Raw genomic sequence first — 16,213 nt, forward strand, 5'->3', positions numbered from 1 at the left:
TTCAGGAGGATGACAAGCTGCAGCCACATATATACACTTCAATTCCCACACACACCACCCCAGCCAACAAGATAGCAGCAAGATGCGCAGTTCCACGCTTCACAGATGCTGAGCTGGAGACCCTCCTGGATACAGTGGAGGAGAGGCAGTACCCCGGCCGGGGAGGATGGCTGCCAGCCGCCGCCATTCGCCGTACCTGGGCGTACCTTGACCTCTCTCAGGGCAGCCAGGGTGAGTAGGCAACACTGTGCCCTGGCACCAATCCCTGTCCCACACAGCTGTAACTCTACCCAACCCCCACCTGGAAGGCGGGTGAACCCCCACCCTGCACCACATGTAGGCACCCATACCGGCTACTATGGCTGTGTGCCCTGGCAACTGAGGCCACCATCTGCCCACCTTTGGGCTGCATACGTCGGACCGACGAATATTGTCGGTTTTGTTAGCCTCCCCCCCCCCCCCCCCCCCCCCCCACCCGGAGAAAGCTCTCCATGCCCACCGGAGTGGGCGAAGACTGAAGTGGGCATGCCGGACCTGTGACTCCTAAACATTGCCGAACAGAAGGCCCCCCCGCGCCCCCCCCCCCCCAGGCCTGCGGTCTAATCATGCATCTTGTCATATGTCTAACGAGAATTGCTGGAAATGGGGCTGATCGATCTGGAGTCTCCTCCCCCATCCAGTGTCACAGCTGCAACTCCCCCATGAGCCGAGCAATGGCGCTGAGAGCAGCTCCGATGACAACTCTCCACCTGAGACGCAGGACTCCCCAGAGTGTGAGTACGGGGATAACACTGACTTCCCGTCTCCAAGCTGTCTCCAACCCCCTCCACCATCCCAGAGACACTCATCTTGGTTGGGCACTTGATTGAAGAGGCTTTCTGGGACAACTATTTGGTGCATACAACATAGCTGATACGGTACAAGATGGTGGAGGTAGGAACACCAGGGGTGCAGACGGTCGGAGGACGGGCCGACCCCAGGGACTGGCTGCTGCCCAGATGGGTTTCGGTCTTCTGGAATGGACAGTCCCATCGATTGTGAAGATGCAGCCACAGAGCCAGGGACTACATAAGGGGTTGTTGGTTAGCATCCAGCACCTGCATGTGCAGTTGGAGGAATCCAACCGCGTGCAGGAGCAGGAGGTGGTGCCAACAATGCAGCATCTGTCACAGCTTACCCTCTGATTTTAGTTTCTCTGCTGTTTGGTCTTTCACACCTTTTATTCTCTCTGGGGACTGCCATTAGCACTCTTTTCCCTTGGTTTCTTTGGCTATTGGCACTCTTTTCCGTTCGTTCTATGGCAATGACTCATCTTTTATTCCCTCACCCCACAGTATAAATATCTCCCATTTTCAATGTATTTTAGCTTTGACAAAGGGTCATCTGGACTCAAAACATTTGCTCTTTCCTCTCCCTGCAGATGCTGCCAGACCAGTGAAGACTTTCCCGCATTTTCTCTTCTGGTTTCAAATTGCAGTATCCGCAGTAATTTGCTTTTAAACTGGTGGGCTAAGTCCACTTTGAAATGGAGGTATTAAGCCACCTAGGCATATAGGGCTTCCGTGATGGCACAGATGCACCTGACAACTGAGGTCTGGGAGATTCCGGACAGGTCCCCAATCGACCCTGTGGCGTAAACATTCAGGGCAACCCCCACCTTGATGGCCACTGGGAGCAGGTGTCGTCCCATAAACCACCACGGTGCCAGGAGTGCCATGATCTGGCAGATATGTCGCACTGTCTCCCTGCTCATCCGGAGTCTTCGATGGCATGCCTGGTCCAGCAGGTCCTCGAATTATAGGCGCTGCCAGTACACACAAGCTCTCATGCGGTGCCTCCTTTGCACCTCCTCCTCGTCGGCCTGTTGGGCAGCCGCCTCCTGTTACTCTATGGCTCGCTCTGCTGCTGCACACTTCGCCACTGCAGCTTCCTCCTCCTCGAGCAAATCCAGCTCGTACAGGCGCAGGGCACCCCCCAGGACTGCGGCGATCATCAAGCAAGCCACTATTGTCGGTTAAATTCCAATATCCATTATCTGCAAGGGTTGAGAGGCCAAGATGTTAGCATGGTATGTACTCCTGTACATGGTGGCCCCAGTTGGTAGTTCAGGCTCTGCCCCCTCATGTCCTCCCCCCATGCCTGCCCCTGTCTGTGGCCGGCACCACGGGAGTCTCTGCTGCCATGGGTACCGTCAGCTGGCACTACCCTTGCCAGAAGTATGCTCTGCGGCCCCCTCCCATTGCCCCCGTAGGGGCTACTATGGGGATGCCCTGAGTGGGCAACCGGCAGGTGGCGGCCGGGTTTTGGGTGGGAGGGTGCGGTGTCATCCATACTGCCGGTGTCACTATGCAGAACCAGGGCCAATGTGGGTGGTCAGTGGGGTGTGAAGTAAGATGGCTCCCTTGCAGGCCACGGCAATGGTTGTCCGTGACTGGACACCTCCCCAGTCCCATGGGGGGAATCACCCCAGCTACACGGCCTGTTTACATGTCACCACCTCGTCCCCCAGACCCCCCTGGCAGATCCCCCCACCCAGCCCGGCCAGTGGCCAACCCAGCAGTTCACAGTCGCCCCTCTGTGTCCTGCCTCCTCTCTCTCTCCCTCATCAGCCACGATGCCGGTTTCAGGATTTTTAAAAGCACAAGTGAACCGCGCCGTCGGGAACTCGACCCATCAAAGGTGGAGAATCGCGGAGGCCCCAGAGAATACCGGGTCTGGCCCACTAATGATATGCAAACAGTGTTTACTGTATGTGCGTTCCAAACCGCATTGATGCCACTGTCAAGGTGACGGAGAATTGTGATTTAGCGTCACATCGGTACCGGCCCACCGCGATTTTGGTGTCGGAACCTATTCTCTGCCCAGTCGTTTATCGTGGCTTCAGCCGATGGAGAATCTCGCCCACTGTACTGGCATTTTCTGAGGCCTTTCTAATTATTTGAGACTGCAGGCATGGAGTCCATGCGTACACCTTCCTTAGATTAATTCTCACTGAGTTCACTTTATCAAAGAACAACTTTGTGGTGGAATTTTCTTCACAAATAAATGTATCATGTTTCATTGAGAACTTTTTGCATGTAGGAATGTCTCAAGAACAATTAGGGATCAATGACGAATGCTGCCTTACCAGCGACACTCACATCCCATGAATAAATGAAACAAAAACATTTTAAATAAACGCTGTTTAATAATTCTTTGTAGCAAAATTAGTAAACCTTTGCAAGAGCATTATGTCTGGAGCTGAATTAAGATGTTTAATTGCCAACTTGAGTTGTACTTTTTATTTTTCTCAGTACAGTAATTTTCTAGACCAAAAACACTAACTGCCTGTTCCTAGAATGAGGTCAGCCATGTTTTGTAATTGCCCCATATGGGGTTCATGATTATGTGGGTTGGTTCAACCTCCGATGTTTCTTCCTCTTCGAGAATGCTAAATATAAATGTGACATCAGGATTACACAGTTTTAAAATAACTATGATCTGTGCACTGTTGGTCAGGTTGCATTTCTGTCCACCCCTGTTGATCTGTGGTCGAACTGGGCCGCTTTCTTGCTGTGCTGTATTCTTCCACAATGTTGTTTGGTGGGGAATCCCAGGACTTTGACGGAGAACAGGTGAACAACCAAGGACTTGTGAACAAATTGGTGTTGATGATGCGATGCTTTTGGCCCACTCATAGAACAGTACAGCACAGAACAGGCCCTTCGGCCCTCAATGTTGTGCCGAGCCATGATCATCCTACTCAAACCCACATATCCACCCTATACCCGTAACCCAACAACCCCCCCTTAACCTTACTTTTATTAGGACACTACGGGCAATTTAGCATGGCCTAACCCGCACATCTTTGGACTGTGGGAGGAAACCGGAGCACCCGGAGGAAACCCACGCACACAGGGGGAGGACGTGCAGACTCCACACAGACAGTGACCCAGCCGGGAATCGAACCTGGGACCCTGGAGCTGTGAAGCATTTATGCTAACCACCATGCTACCCTGCTGCCCAGTACTCAGTGATGGATATCTTGGAGCTGGGAGGACATGCATATTTTTAGCATGTTGAAAACTGAAATGTTGGAAATCTCTCTTAAACATATTCATTGTTTCTATTTTTAATAAAAATATCAGAAGTTATCTCGTAGTAAATGTAATGAATGCATTTGACAGTTGGTTGGTGGTTCACCACAAATCTGGCGGAACTAACTCCAATGCCTCTCCTGTACAGTCCATGGAACTGCTGTCTCTCAATTCTATTCCTACATATCAAAATGCATAGGCTGCATTAGCAGCTTCACCTCTTCTTGAACAGTCACATCCTAACTGCTCATTTGCATCCTCTTATTTGCATTTTAATGTACTCCCCTTTCTTGATGTCAGAGAAGCATGCGAATAGCATTTCTATTTGCTTATAATCCCCAGCTGTATACACTGCTCCGAGATTGATAAATGTTTACAGCACAGAAGGAGGAAATTTGGTTTATTGTGTCCACATTGATCAACAAAGATCTGACTACACTAATCCCATTTTCCAGCATTTGCCCCATAGCCCTGGAGGAAAGTGAATACCTAAATACTTCTTAAATGTTATGAGAGTTTTTGGCTCAACTACATTTTCAGGCACATTCCAGACTCCCACCACCCTCTGGGTGGAAAAGTTTCTTCTCAACTCCCTTCTTAGCCTTCTATCTCTTAAATCTATGCCCTCTGGTTATTGATCCCTCTATTAATTCAAAAGAAGCCTTCCTATCCACCCTATCATTGTCACTCATAATCTTATACACCTCCATCAGGTCCCCTATCAACCTTCGTTGCTGCAAGGAAAACCGCCCCAGCCTACCCAACCCCCCCTCATGGCTCAGACCCTCGAGCCCAGATAGCATCCTGGTAAATCTCCTCTGCACCCTCTGTGGTGCAAACATATCATTCCTATAATGTGGTGACCAGCTGTGGCCGAATCAACATTTTATACAGTTCCAGCAAGACTTCCCTGCTCTCATATTCTATGTGTCTGCTAATAAAGGCATGTATCCTATGTGCCTTAACCCCTTTATCTGCCTGTTCTGCCACCTGCAAGGATCTATGGATATGAACTCCAAGGTCCTTCTGATCTTTAGTACTTTCCAGGCTCCTATCATTTAGAGTGTAATCCTTCGCTTTGTTAACCCTCCACAAGTGAATTACTTCACACTTTTCCGGGTTCAATTCCATTTCCACTGCTTTGCCCTCCTTGCCAGTCCATTGATATCCTCCTACAGTCTAGGGCTATCCTCCTCACTATTTATCACCCAACCAATTTTCAAGTAATTTGCAAATATCTTGATCATACCCCTACATTTAAGTCCAAATCATTAATGTACAGCACAAATTGCAAGGACCCAGCACCGAGCCCTGCGGAACCCCAATGAAAACAATTTTTTAAATTACAAAAACATCCCCTTACATCACCCATTGCCCTCAGCCAATTTTGGATCCAATGTGCCACTTTGCCTTGGATCCCATAGGACCTTACTTTCTTGACCAGTCTGCCATGAGGGACCTAATTAAAAACCTTGCCAAAGTCTATATAGACCACATAAAATGCATTGCCCTCATTAACACTCCGGATTAACTCCTCAAGAAATTAGATTAAGTTTGTCAAGCACAACCTTCTCTTAACAAATCCATGCTGATTATCCCTGATTAATCGTGTCTATCCATGTGTAGAATTCTTTCTAGTATCTTCCACACCATCGGGGTTAGACCGGCTGGCTTATAATTTCCTGGTGTATCCCTACCTCCCTTTTTTAATAATGAGACAATTTTAGCAATTCCCCAGTCCTCTGGCACCTCACCTTTGGCCAGAGAGGATTTGAAAATTGCTACCAGTGTCCCTGATATCATCTCCTTTGCCTCCCTCAACAGCCTGAGATACATCTCAGGGCCTGTGGATTCATCCACTTTTAGCTAAACCTACCTGTACTCCTCTCTCTATGCTAATTTCCTCTAATATTTCACAGTCTTCCACCCAAATGTCTACACCTGCATCGCCCTTTATCATTGCGAAGAACGACACAAAGTATTCACTGAAGACACTACCTACGTCTTCTGGGTGCACAGATTACCAAAATGGTTCCTAATTGACCCTACTCTTTTCCTAATTGCTCCTGCTCCAAAGTTCCTGCATTGATGCAGCTGCTAATTAGCCACCAGCATAATGAATTACATATTAGAATTATTGAAAATACTGTCGCTGACAACATGGATGTTTGTGCCAAATGTAAATCTCAATTCTAAGGCCAGGACAATTGTGATCTGAAGCATACATTGAAACCCAGCTTGTGATAAGACAGCAATTACAGCTGCACTAGTGAGAATTGTGTGATGTGAGTGTGAGTCCTGTCATTGCAACTACAGTCCACATTGTTTATAGATGGTTTGCTCATGTGAATGAGATTTACCCTCAGTGGCTGATGTATCAAGTTAGATCAATTTCAAGTTGAATTTTAACCTCTTCAGAAATTAAAATTATGCTAATTGTTTAAAGAATGTCAGCTGTGGGATAAACGGATAGGATCAAGAAAGGTTAATGTGTTCACCTTTTGTTTCTGTTCACTTTGGTCATGTATTTGTTGATACATGCGTATAATTATTTCCTTTATGTAACCTTTGAGAGTTAAATATTCAGTGAAAATGTCTATTTTTGCAGATCTGTCATTGGCTGTGCTCTTATCAAACTCTCTCACATTTCTGTTCACATTACTAACTGGAAAGTTGCTTGGTGAAGATATTGGTGGTAAACGTAAGTATCTTTTAAAAAAAATATTTTTATCCTCCTTTTTCACATTTTCTCCCAAATTTACACCTACCAACAATAAGCAATAACGAATATAATGTCAATCTCCATATCAACAACAACAATCCCATCCTCCCACCAACCCCCCAAACAACAGCCCGCATGTTAATATAAGCGAGTAACAAAAAGGAATCTGGAATCACCCATAGTCACCATTGACACATCCTGTCCCCCTCCCCCCGCACTAATGTTCGATGTTATCCAATTCTTGAAAGTGCATAATAAATAACGCCCATGAATTGTAGAACCCCTCCATCCTTCCCCTCAGTTCAAACGTAACCTTCTCAAGAGTCAAAAATTCCAACAGGTCCCCCTGCCACGCCAGGGCACAGGGTGGAGAGGCTGCTCTCCATCCCAACAGGATCCGCCTTTGCCCGATCAATGAGGCAAAGGCTACAACACCTGCCTCCGCACCCGTTTCCAACCCCGGCTCAGGTAAACGTAAGTGTAACATATTTGTAGATTAATACAAAATCTGTCACATACACCAGGATTTTCCGACCCCATCATGGCGGGACCTGCTGCGGGGGTTTCGGCAGCCCAGCCAAATGTCCATTGGCTTTGAGGGTGATCAGACCATCCCGGCAGCAGGTGGGTGGGAAAATCGCACCCATAGTATTTGCAGCTTGGAAACAGACCACTAGGCAAAAAAAGACCCTGACCAGTGTTCATGCTTTATTCATGCCTCCTCCTACCCCTCGTGTCAAAGATTTACAGCAGAAAAAGAGGCTGTTCAGCCCGTCGTGTCTGTGCCGGCCATCAAACACCTATCTTATCTAATCCCATTTCCAACACTTGGTCTGTAGTCTTGTATGCTATGATGTTTCAAGTGCTCATCTAAATGCTTCTTAAATGTTGTGAGGGTTCCCGCCTCTACCACCCTTTCAAGCAGTGAGTTCCAGATTCCAATCACCCTCTGAGTGAAAAAGATTTTCTCAAATACCCTCTAAACCTCTCGCCTCTTACGTTAAATCTGTGTTCCCTGGTTGACCTCTCGATGAAGGGGAAAGGTTCCTCCTATCCACCCTATCTATGTCTCATAATTTTGTACACCTCGGTCATGTCCCCCCTCAGCCTACTCTGCTCTAAGGAAAACAACCACAGCCTAACCAGCCTCTCTTCATTGCTGAAATGTTTCAGCCCGGGCACATCCTCGTGAATCTCTTTTTCTCCCTCTCTAGTGTAATCACAGACGTCCTGTGTTGTGGCAAGCAGAACTGCACACAGTACTCCAGCTGTGGTCTAACCAACGTTTTATACAGCTGCATCATAACCTTCCTGCTCTCATATTTTGTGCCTCGGGTAATAAAGGCAAGTATCCCATCTGCCTTCTTAACCACCTTATCTACCTGTTCTGCTTCCTTGAGGGACATATGGATATGCACTCCAATGTCCCTCTGGCCCTCTGTACATCCAAGCATCCTACTGTTCATTGTGTATATTTTGGCTTGTTGTTAGTCCCCCCCACCCGCCACCAGAATGCATCATCTCACAGTTTTTTCAGGGTTAAGTTCCATTTGCCACTGTTCTACCATCTGACCAATCCATCTATATCGTCCTGTAATCTAAGACTTATCTCCTAGCTATTTACCACACCAATTTTAGTGTCACATGCGAACTTACTGATCATATCTCCTACTTCCATGTCTAGATCATTAGTATACACTACAAATAGCAAGGAACCCAGCACATATCCCTATGGAACACCACTGGACACAGGCTCCCAGTCACAAAAACAACTTTGGACCATCAGCCTCTGCCTCCTGCCACTAAGCCAATTTTGGATCCAATTTGCCAAATTGTTCTGGATCCCATGAGCTCTTCCTTTTTGACCAGTCTCCCACGCAGAACCTTGTCAAAAGCCTAATTGAAGTCCCTATAGACTACATCAACTGCACTGCCCTCTACACACCTAATCACCTCCTCAAAAAATTTATTCAGATTTGTTAGACATTATCTCCCCTTGACAAAGCCATGCTGACTGTCCGTGATTAAACCTTGCAACTCCAAATGGAAATTAATTCTGTTCTGAGAGTTTTTCCCTATCACTGATGTTAGACTCACTGGCCTAAATACCTGTTTTATCCTGGCTTCACTTCTTGATTAATAGTACCACATTAGCTGTTCTCAACACCTCTTGCTTCTCTCCTGTGGTCAGAAAGGATTTGAAAATTATCATCAGAGCCCTTGCCTCTCCCCTTGCCTCATACAGCACCTTCGTCTGGGTCTGGGAATCATCCATTTGTAAGCCCACTAAAACTGCTAATAACCTCCTCCCTCCCAAAGAACAAAAAGTACAGCACAGGAACAGGCCCTTTGGCCCTCCAAGCCTGCGCCGACCATGCTGCCCGTCTAAACTAAAATCTTCTACACTTCCGGGGTCCGTATTCCTCTATTCCCATCCTATTCATGTTTGTCAATATGCCCCTTAAACGTCACTATCGTCCCTGCTTCCACCACCTTCTCCGGCAGTGAGTTCCAGGCACCCATTACCCTCTGTGTAAAAAACACTTGCCCAGGGAGTTTGAACATCTGACGATAATTCCCCCGCTCCTTGGACCCTCCGCAAAAATCTTTGACTCTGAGTTGGAGTCTGAGACTTTGAACAGTTGCGCAATATTTTATAATAATCTTTATATAATAATCTTTATTGTCACAAGTAGGCTTACATTAACACAGCAAGGAAATTACTGTGAAAAGCCCCTAGTCGTGACATTCCGGCGCCTGTTCGGGTACACGGAGGGAGAATTCAGAATGTCCAAATTACATAACAGCACGTCTTTCGGGACTTGTAGGAGGAAACCTGAGCACCCGGAGGAAACCCACGCAGACACGGAGAACGTGCAGACTCCGCACAGACAGTGACCCAAGCCGGGGGCCTGGGACCCTGCTGCTGTGAAGCAACAGTGCTAACCACTATGCTACCGTGCCGCCCTACCTAGATAGTTAGAAATGTGTCATTAGAATGTCACTTTAAGAAATGGTCATCTGCCAAAGTTACTGCGGTGATGTCAGAGTGCGGGTGGAGCTGAGCTCTGGCTCTGCATTTTAGTTTCACTTTGAGAAAAGCTTGGGTGTGTGTGTTTTTTTGGTTTTGTTTCAGTGTTGGAGCTGCAGTCAGCCACGAAAGGTGTAATATTGTTCTCTCTGCCATGTGAAGACTATTTATTGATCATTTGGTGAATTCAGAGTGATAACTGTTCTCAGTAGTGAATTTAAACTTGATGTGCTTCTGTTAAAAGTTTTTTTTTAATGTCTTATGGATGTTAAAAGGAAAGCTTAAGGATTACTTAATGTTGTGTTCTTTGGGGGGGGGGGTTGAATTGATGGTTGCTAAGATGTTCACTGTATGTTTTAAAAAGGTTAACTTGAGTTCATAGAATAAACATTGTTTTGCTTTAAAAAATACTTTTCCATTTCTGCTGTACCACATCTGTAGAGTGAGCCGTGTGCTCCCATACCACAATCTATTAAAAGTTGTGGGTCAGGAGAACTCCATGATACACTTTGGGGTTCTCTAAACTTTGGCCCATAACAAATGTTCGACAGAAAAGTTCAAATCTAACTCGGGGGTAACTATAGAACTGACTGCCACTGCATCCCTCGCTCACCTAAAGTGCTCACACTGACATCGACTACCCCCCAACCTGATTACCCTTCCCAACCCCATTCATCTGCCACCTCAGTCACATGCCACCCGGCTGACCATGATTACCATTCCAATCCACGATCGTCATGTAAATAGCAATGTTGTGATGGCATTGTGCTTCTTGGTTATTGTGTATTTGTCAAGTCACTCTTTAAAAATATGCTCTTTTTTTCCATTTTCCCCTCTCTTTTTCAGAAGCTACAGCAGGAATGCTGTTGATTATTGTTGGGGTCACGCTGTGTGTTGCCAGCACAGTCCGCATGGAGAGATAACATAAACGGAACCTGATGCACCAAAAGGATAAAATTAAACTTTTAGTTGTATAGCTGTACTTGATCAACAAGAAAACCTCTAATCTGGATACATCTCAGAATTGGAGGAGAACGGATAATCAATTTCTAACTTGAACACTTTAAAGATATAAACCAACCCCCAGTTGCTATGTTCACATTTATACTGGAGACCTGTGCAAGATAAACAACTCTGGTTATCTTCAATCTGGTGTTAGATTGGAAGAAAATAATTTTCAATTCTTGAATTCTGCTCTTTCAGCAGTCAGCATTTTCAAATAAGAACTGGTATTGCTCTTTATAATAGCAAATGGAGGATACAGCCATGGCCTGGTACAAAACAATTATGTATATTTTTCTTCCTGTGAAGTGAATGGTTTTGCAATACTAAAACACCAAAGAATGAAAATCATGTTGTAGAAAGGTAGCTCCACTGTGGTGAATGTGTAAAGTTGAGTGATAGTGACACAAAATATATGTGTGCTGACTCTGACCATTTTTACTTTTTAAAACATAATCCCAGAATAAACTGGAGTTAGTCAAGTTTTTTTTCATTCTGTGATACATTCTTCCTGCCACTAGATGGTGTTAATGCATTTATAAAGCATATCTGTACAGGAACTGATTAATAATGTCACCCTGTTGTGGACCAGTAAATTCATGGGCACACATCGTATCTACACACTGTTTTGTGAACTTTCAAAAGTTTTCGTCAAATAACAGTCTTCTTCTGCTGTTTCCATCTCTTCCCCATCACCATTTACTGACATTTAGGTTCTCATAAGAAGACTACTAATATAGATGAGGACCAGGAGATCTAATTCTCACCTGATGTCTAGGCTTACGCTCCCTGAAGGTCTCAGTGGATAGTAATTGGGAGTTGTACCCATTTACCTCCTTAACATATTTGTATATATATTATATATATAGAGGCCGATTATAGCACTTATATGAATTTCCCACAGGGAGCTCTGGGATACAGAAATGATTTATCTGCTACATTAAGTAGATGAGTTTACGAATCTGAAGGACAAATTGGACAGCATGCAAATAGGAAACCAGTCGGCCAAAAGGAGTGACCTATTGTGAAGGGATCTTGTTGAATAACATTTATCACCCAGCCAGATATAAAGTTTTAAGAAAGATAATTATGTTCCCCTTGAACTATTTTAATTAAAAGACCATTTTAAGTATTTATTTTTAATCTCTTTAGTCACTGGGTGCATGTGTGGAAAGTGTTTTCATGCAGCCAGTTTGTTCCTATCCTAAATCGTAGACTAGTTGAAAACTGCAATACTGTACATTGATATGGGTGTGGCAGAGACATTTTTTCTCTTGAGAACAAGCTTATAAAATACCATAGTATGAACAAACTGCAGAAGATAGGCACATATGACGGGAATACGGAGATTGGATTATGTGCAATGTCCACCCATTTCATTACCAAATTGCATATTAAACAATGGCATGGAAATGTAGACACGGACTTGTGGTTGAATCTAACATTAATCTCCAACTCTTATGTCTATGTCCCTTGTCCATACTGTAAACATTAAATAAAAATTAAAATGCTTGATTTCTGTCCTAGGAAAAACTTATGCAGCAACAGCAAGATTTGCAAACAGTAGCGGAAATTGTTGTAAAACTGTGTCAAGGAAAGAAAACAATACAGTAGCATATTACAGATGATGATTATGCATTCCAAGGTGATAGATAATGGTCTGTTTAATGCATCTGAGCAATAAAGTCTGATTGACTGCTGAAGGTCAAGGGTAAAAAAAATGTTAAGGATCTTAAATTAGAGTGGCTCACGAGAGTTTATTCACAGCACCCTTTAAACAATTATATAAGGATGTTTGGAGGACATCTGGACTATGCTGCGTTGCTGTGGATACAGCAAAACCATTTTTTTTATGTGAGCCAAGTATTAAGTGCGGTATTGTGCTAGGATGTAAAAGCATCTTGATTTTAAAAATTCTCTTAACATTTGAAATTTTACAATTCCTCCTTTATTCTGGTAGTTTTCACTCTGCCTTTGAAACATTTCTGGGCATCATTTCATAATTAGCTATCCCCTTTTATGATATTCTTGAACGCAGCATTGACTCTACTGATAACAGTACCGTAGGCTCTTCATAAGACATTATTGATTCCTTGCAAGGTTCTCCAGTTGATCTCTTGTACGTCATCCATATTAGTAGCCTTCTTATGAGAACCTAAATGTCATCAAATGATGATGGGGAAGAGGTGGAAATACTGCACTGGTCTAAGATTCATCTGATGTCAAGGCTCACACTTCCTGAAGATCTTGGGTGGATCGTAATTTGGGAGTTGTGGCCCATTTACCTCCTTAAACTATTTGTATATATATATTGTCATGACACCTTGGGCTGGTGCGCAGCCAATTTCAGCCCCACTTGACCTGGAGTCGCAACACAGTGAATTAACCAATAACCCTTACAAAAATACCCAAGGTCTTTGGCCTTCTGCTGCCCAATAATTGCAATCACCAGGTTTGTTGATTTCATGACAATTAGTTTTTATTTACAACTAGAACTGTAATGAAATATGCAACAATATAACTGGTTAACTAATATCTAATTCCAATCCCCCACTTTAACTTGCCTCCACCCTCTAAATAACATACACACTGAACAGACAAACACAGACACCGGACAGACAAACACAGAGGGGAGAAGAGGGGTGTAAAAATAATAATGAAAATCAAGAGATAAGAGTCTTTGTTTCAGATGGTTGTTTCTAGCATCTTTTCTTAATCCAGGCTTCCAGTTCGAAGTTTTCACTTGATTCATGCAGATTCTGTGTACAGCTATGCAGTTTTTTCTTCCTTCAATCGAGTATTCAGTTCAAGGTTTTGACTAGATTCATTGAGGTCTCTGCAGTTTCAGAAATACAGCAAATCACAGCCTTTCTGGAGAGAGGGAGCAGGTTATTTCCCTGTGTGAAGGTCTCAACTCTGCTTTCCGTAGGACTCTGGAAATCATCACACTCAGGCAGGATCTCATCACCACCTGTTTCCGGAAAGGAAATGGCCTTTTGGCCAATTCGTTGACCACCTGAAAATCAATTGAACCAAGTCCCACCTCATCTCTCGGGTGTCAAAAAGTCTGGGTTCTGCTGTCCAAACCTAGCAGCACCAAATACTATGCTACAACTTCCTGAATTCCTCATTCTTTCTGCTGCTTAACTTAAAGATGCATGTCCATGAAACATCCATCGATCAAAAATGATAACGGCAAAAATAAAGAAAGGGGAAATAAGGCAATCAACAGGAAGGACCCTTACATCATTATATGAATGGAGGCCACTTGCAGCGCTCATATGAGCACTGTAGCTGAGATAAGCTACATTACAGCCCGGTTTATATGGTCCGACTATTCACTGTCTTAGTCACTTGAGCCATTGCAGAAATTTTTAAGGAGAATTTTTAAATAGTGTTTACAAATGTGGGGCTGGATTCTCCGTTTCTGAGACTAAGTGCTGATGGCAGCGGAGGATGTATGTTTTTTCACGACCAAACAATTGGCGTGAGACCCTCACCAATTCCGGTACTGGTGAGAGGCTAGCACCGGTGCCAACTGAGAGTGCCGCCTCCCGCGCCAAAAATGACCGGAGAATGGCCAGGTCCCGGGCTGCGCATGCGCACGGCTGATGAACTGCAGCAGTCATGCCGTACAATATGGCATCAGCCGTTTGCGAACTTAACCCGTCATCTGCGACCCCACACTCCACCCCCTGGCCACCTCCCACCAGTGTCCCCAAACCTAGTGGAAGCCCCCCACTTCCCAGGCAGCAGCACAGATCCTGGCTGAGTGTGGCGACGCTGGACACAGTCTGCACAGCTGGCAGGCTGGGTTCCTGACCACTGGGACCTCGTGGGAACTCGGCCCATTAGGGGCGGAGCATCGTGGATGGGCCACCGATGATGTGCCAATGCCGTTCAAACAGCGCACATCACGATGCCAGTTTGGAGGGGGCGGAGCATGGTGGACTGGTGGCAAACCGGCGCCAGCCCAGATTTCTGCACGAAAAGCCATTCTCCGCCCGATTATCGAACACAATTTTGGCATCGGGCTATGGAGAATCCCACCCGTGGTTTTTAGTTTTTTATTAATCAGTAGATGGTGCAGACTAATTCAAGTGAGGGAAGATAAACAGAAAATGGGCCACTCAAGTGTACACTCCAAAAAGGTACAGGAGAACAAACAAATTCAGGTTAGCTATTCATTAATGCAGCAACACTGGCTAAATACAGTGTCCCCAATGATGTTGCACCTGAGTTCAATCAATTCAACACCAACCAAAGGTGGAATCTGGGATCTTTCTGATTGTTGTCGCCAGTACCAAAATCAGGTGACACATCAATGTATGCTAAATTAAATAATGCATTCAGATGTGATATTTAAGATGAGACGTTAACATTTGGTCATCAGCTGCCCTCTTGAGATAGATGTGACAGATCACATGACACTATCCAAAGAGCATGGGGAAGACCTTTTGCTCGCACCAACATTTATTCGTGAACTAACGTCACTTGAACATAATCTGGTCATTTCTCTGTTTGCTTTGTGTGGGAACTTGCTGTGTTGCAATTACAACAATGAGTACACTCTAAATTCTGTGAGGCACCTCAGAATGTCCGAAGGTTGTGAAAGCAGCTATATCAATGCAATTTGTTTTAAGAAACGCTGGTAAATTCAGCAAAGGATCATCAGCACAGTAGAACAGTGGGGCAGCATGGTTGCGCAGTGGTTAGCACTGTGGCTTCACAGCGCCAGGGTCCCAGGTTCTATTCCTGGCTGGGTCACTGTCTGTGTGGAGTCTGCACGTTCTCCCCGTGTCTGTGTGGGTTTCCTCTGGGTGCTCCAGTTTCCTCCCACTAGTCCCAAAAGATGTGCTGTTAGGAAATTTGGACATTCTGAATTCTGCCTCTGTGTACCCTAACAGGTGCCGGAATGGGGACTTTTTACAATAACTTAATTGCAATGTAAGCCTACTTGTGACAATAAAGATTATTATTATTATGTTAATCAGTAAATATTACTGTTATCTTGTTGGACACTGACAGCTTAAAAACTGCTTTTTGAATGAATAGCACTTTACATCATAGAAGCATGTTTAGTACCAATTTTAGAAACATCTAAGATCACTGAAAAAGACAAATAATGTGGAACTGGAAGGGCAACCGATATTCAAATGATGTAATTTCTTGATATTGTGATGGATATTCCCCGTGCCAGTAGTGTGAAGTCAAAACATCATTCCTCAATGATAGACTTGCACTTCGATTTTACTGGTACGGGTTTATAAAAATATTATTTCACGGGATGGGGGGGTTGCTAGCTATGCCAGCATTTATTGCCCATTCATAATTGCTCTTGCGAAGGTGGTGGTGAGCTGCCTTCTTGAACCGCGGCAGTCC

General features: G+C 44.8%; 1 protein-coding gene across 2 annotated transcripts in view; it reads left to right on the forward strand.

The window, feature by feature from the left end:
* Positions 1–11,316, forward strand: part of tmem234 (transmembrane protein 234) — a 36,344-nt gene extending 25,028 nt beyond the window's left edge. For both annotated transcript variants that reach the window (XM_038794774.1, XM_038794766.1), the window contains 2 exons: positions 6,685–6,777; positions 10,676–11,316. In XM_038794774.1, the coding sequence (XP_038650702.1) occupies positions 6,685–6,777; positions 10,676–10,752 (170 nt within the window). In that variant the 3' untranslated portion in view covers positions 10,753–11,316. The remainder of the gene's footprint in view (positions 1–6,684; positions 6,778–10,675) is intronic.
* Positions 11,317–16,213: the final 4,897 nt, after the last annotated feature.

This window comes from Scyliorhinus canicula, chromosome 1, assembly GCF_902713615.1.
Source record: "Scyliorhinus canicula chromosome 1, sScyCan1.1, whole genome shotgun sequence".
Taxonomy (NCBI): Eukaryota; Metazoa; Chordata; class Chondrichthyes; order Carcharhiniformes; family Scyliorhinidae; genus Scyliorhinus; species Scyliorhinus canicula.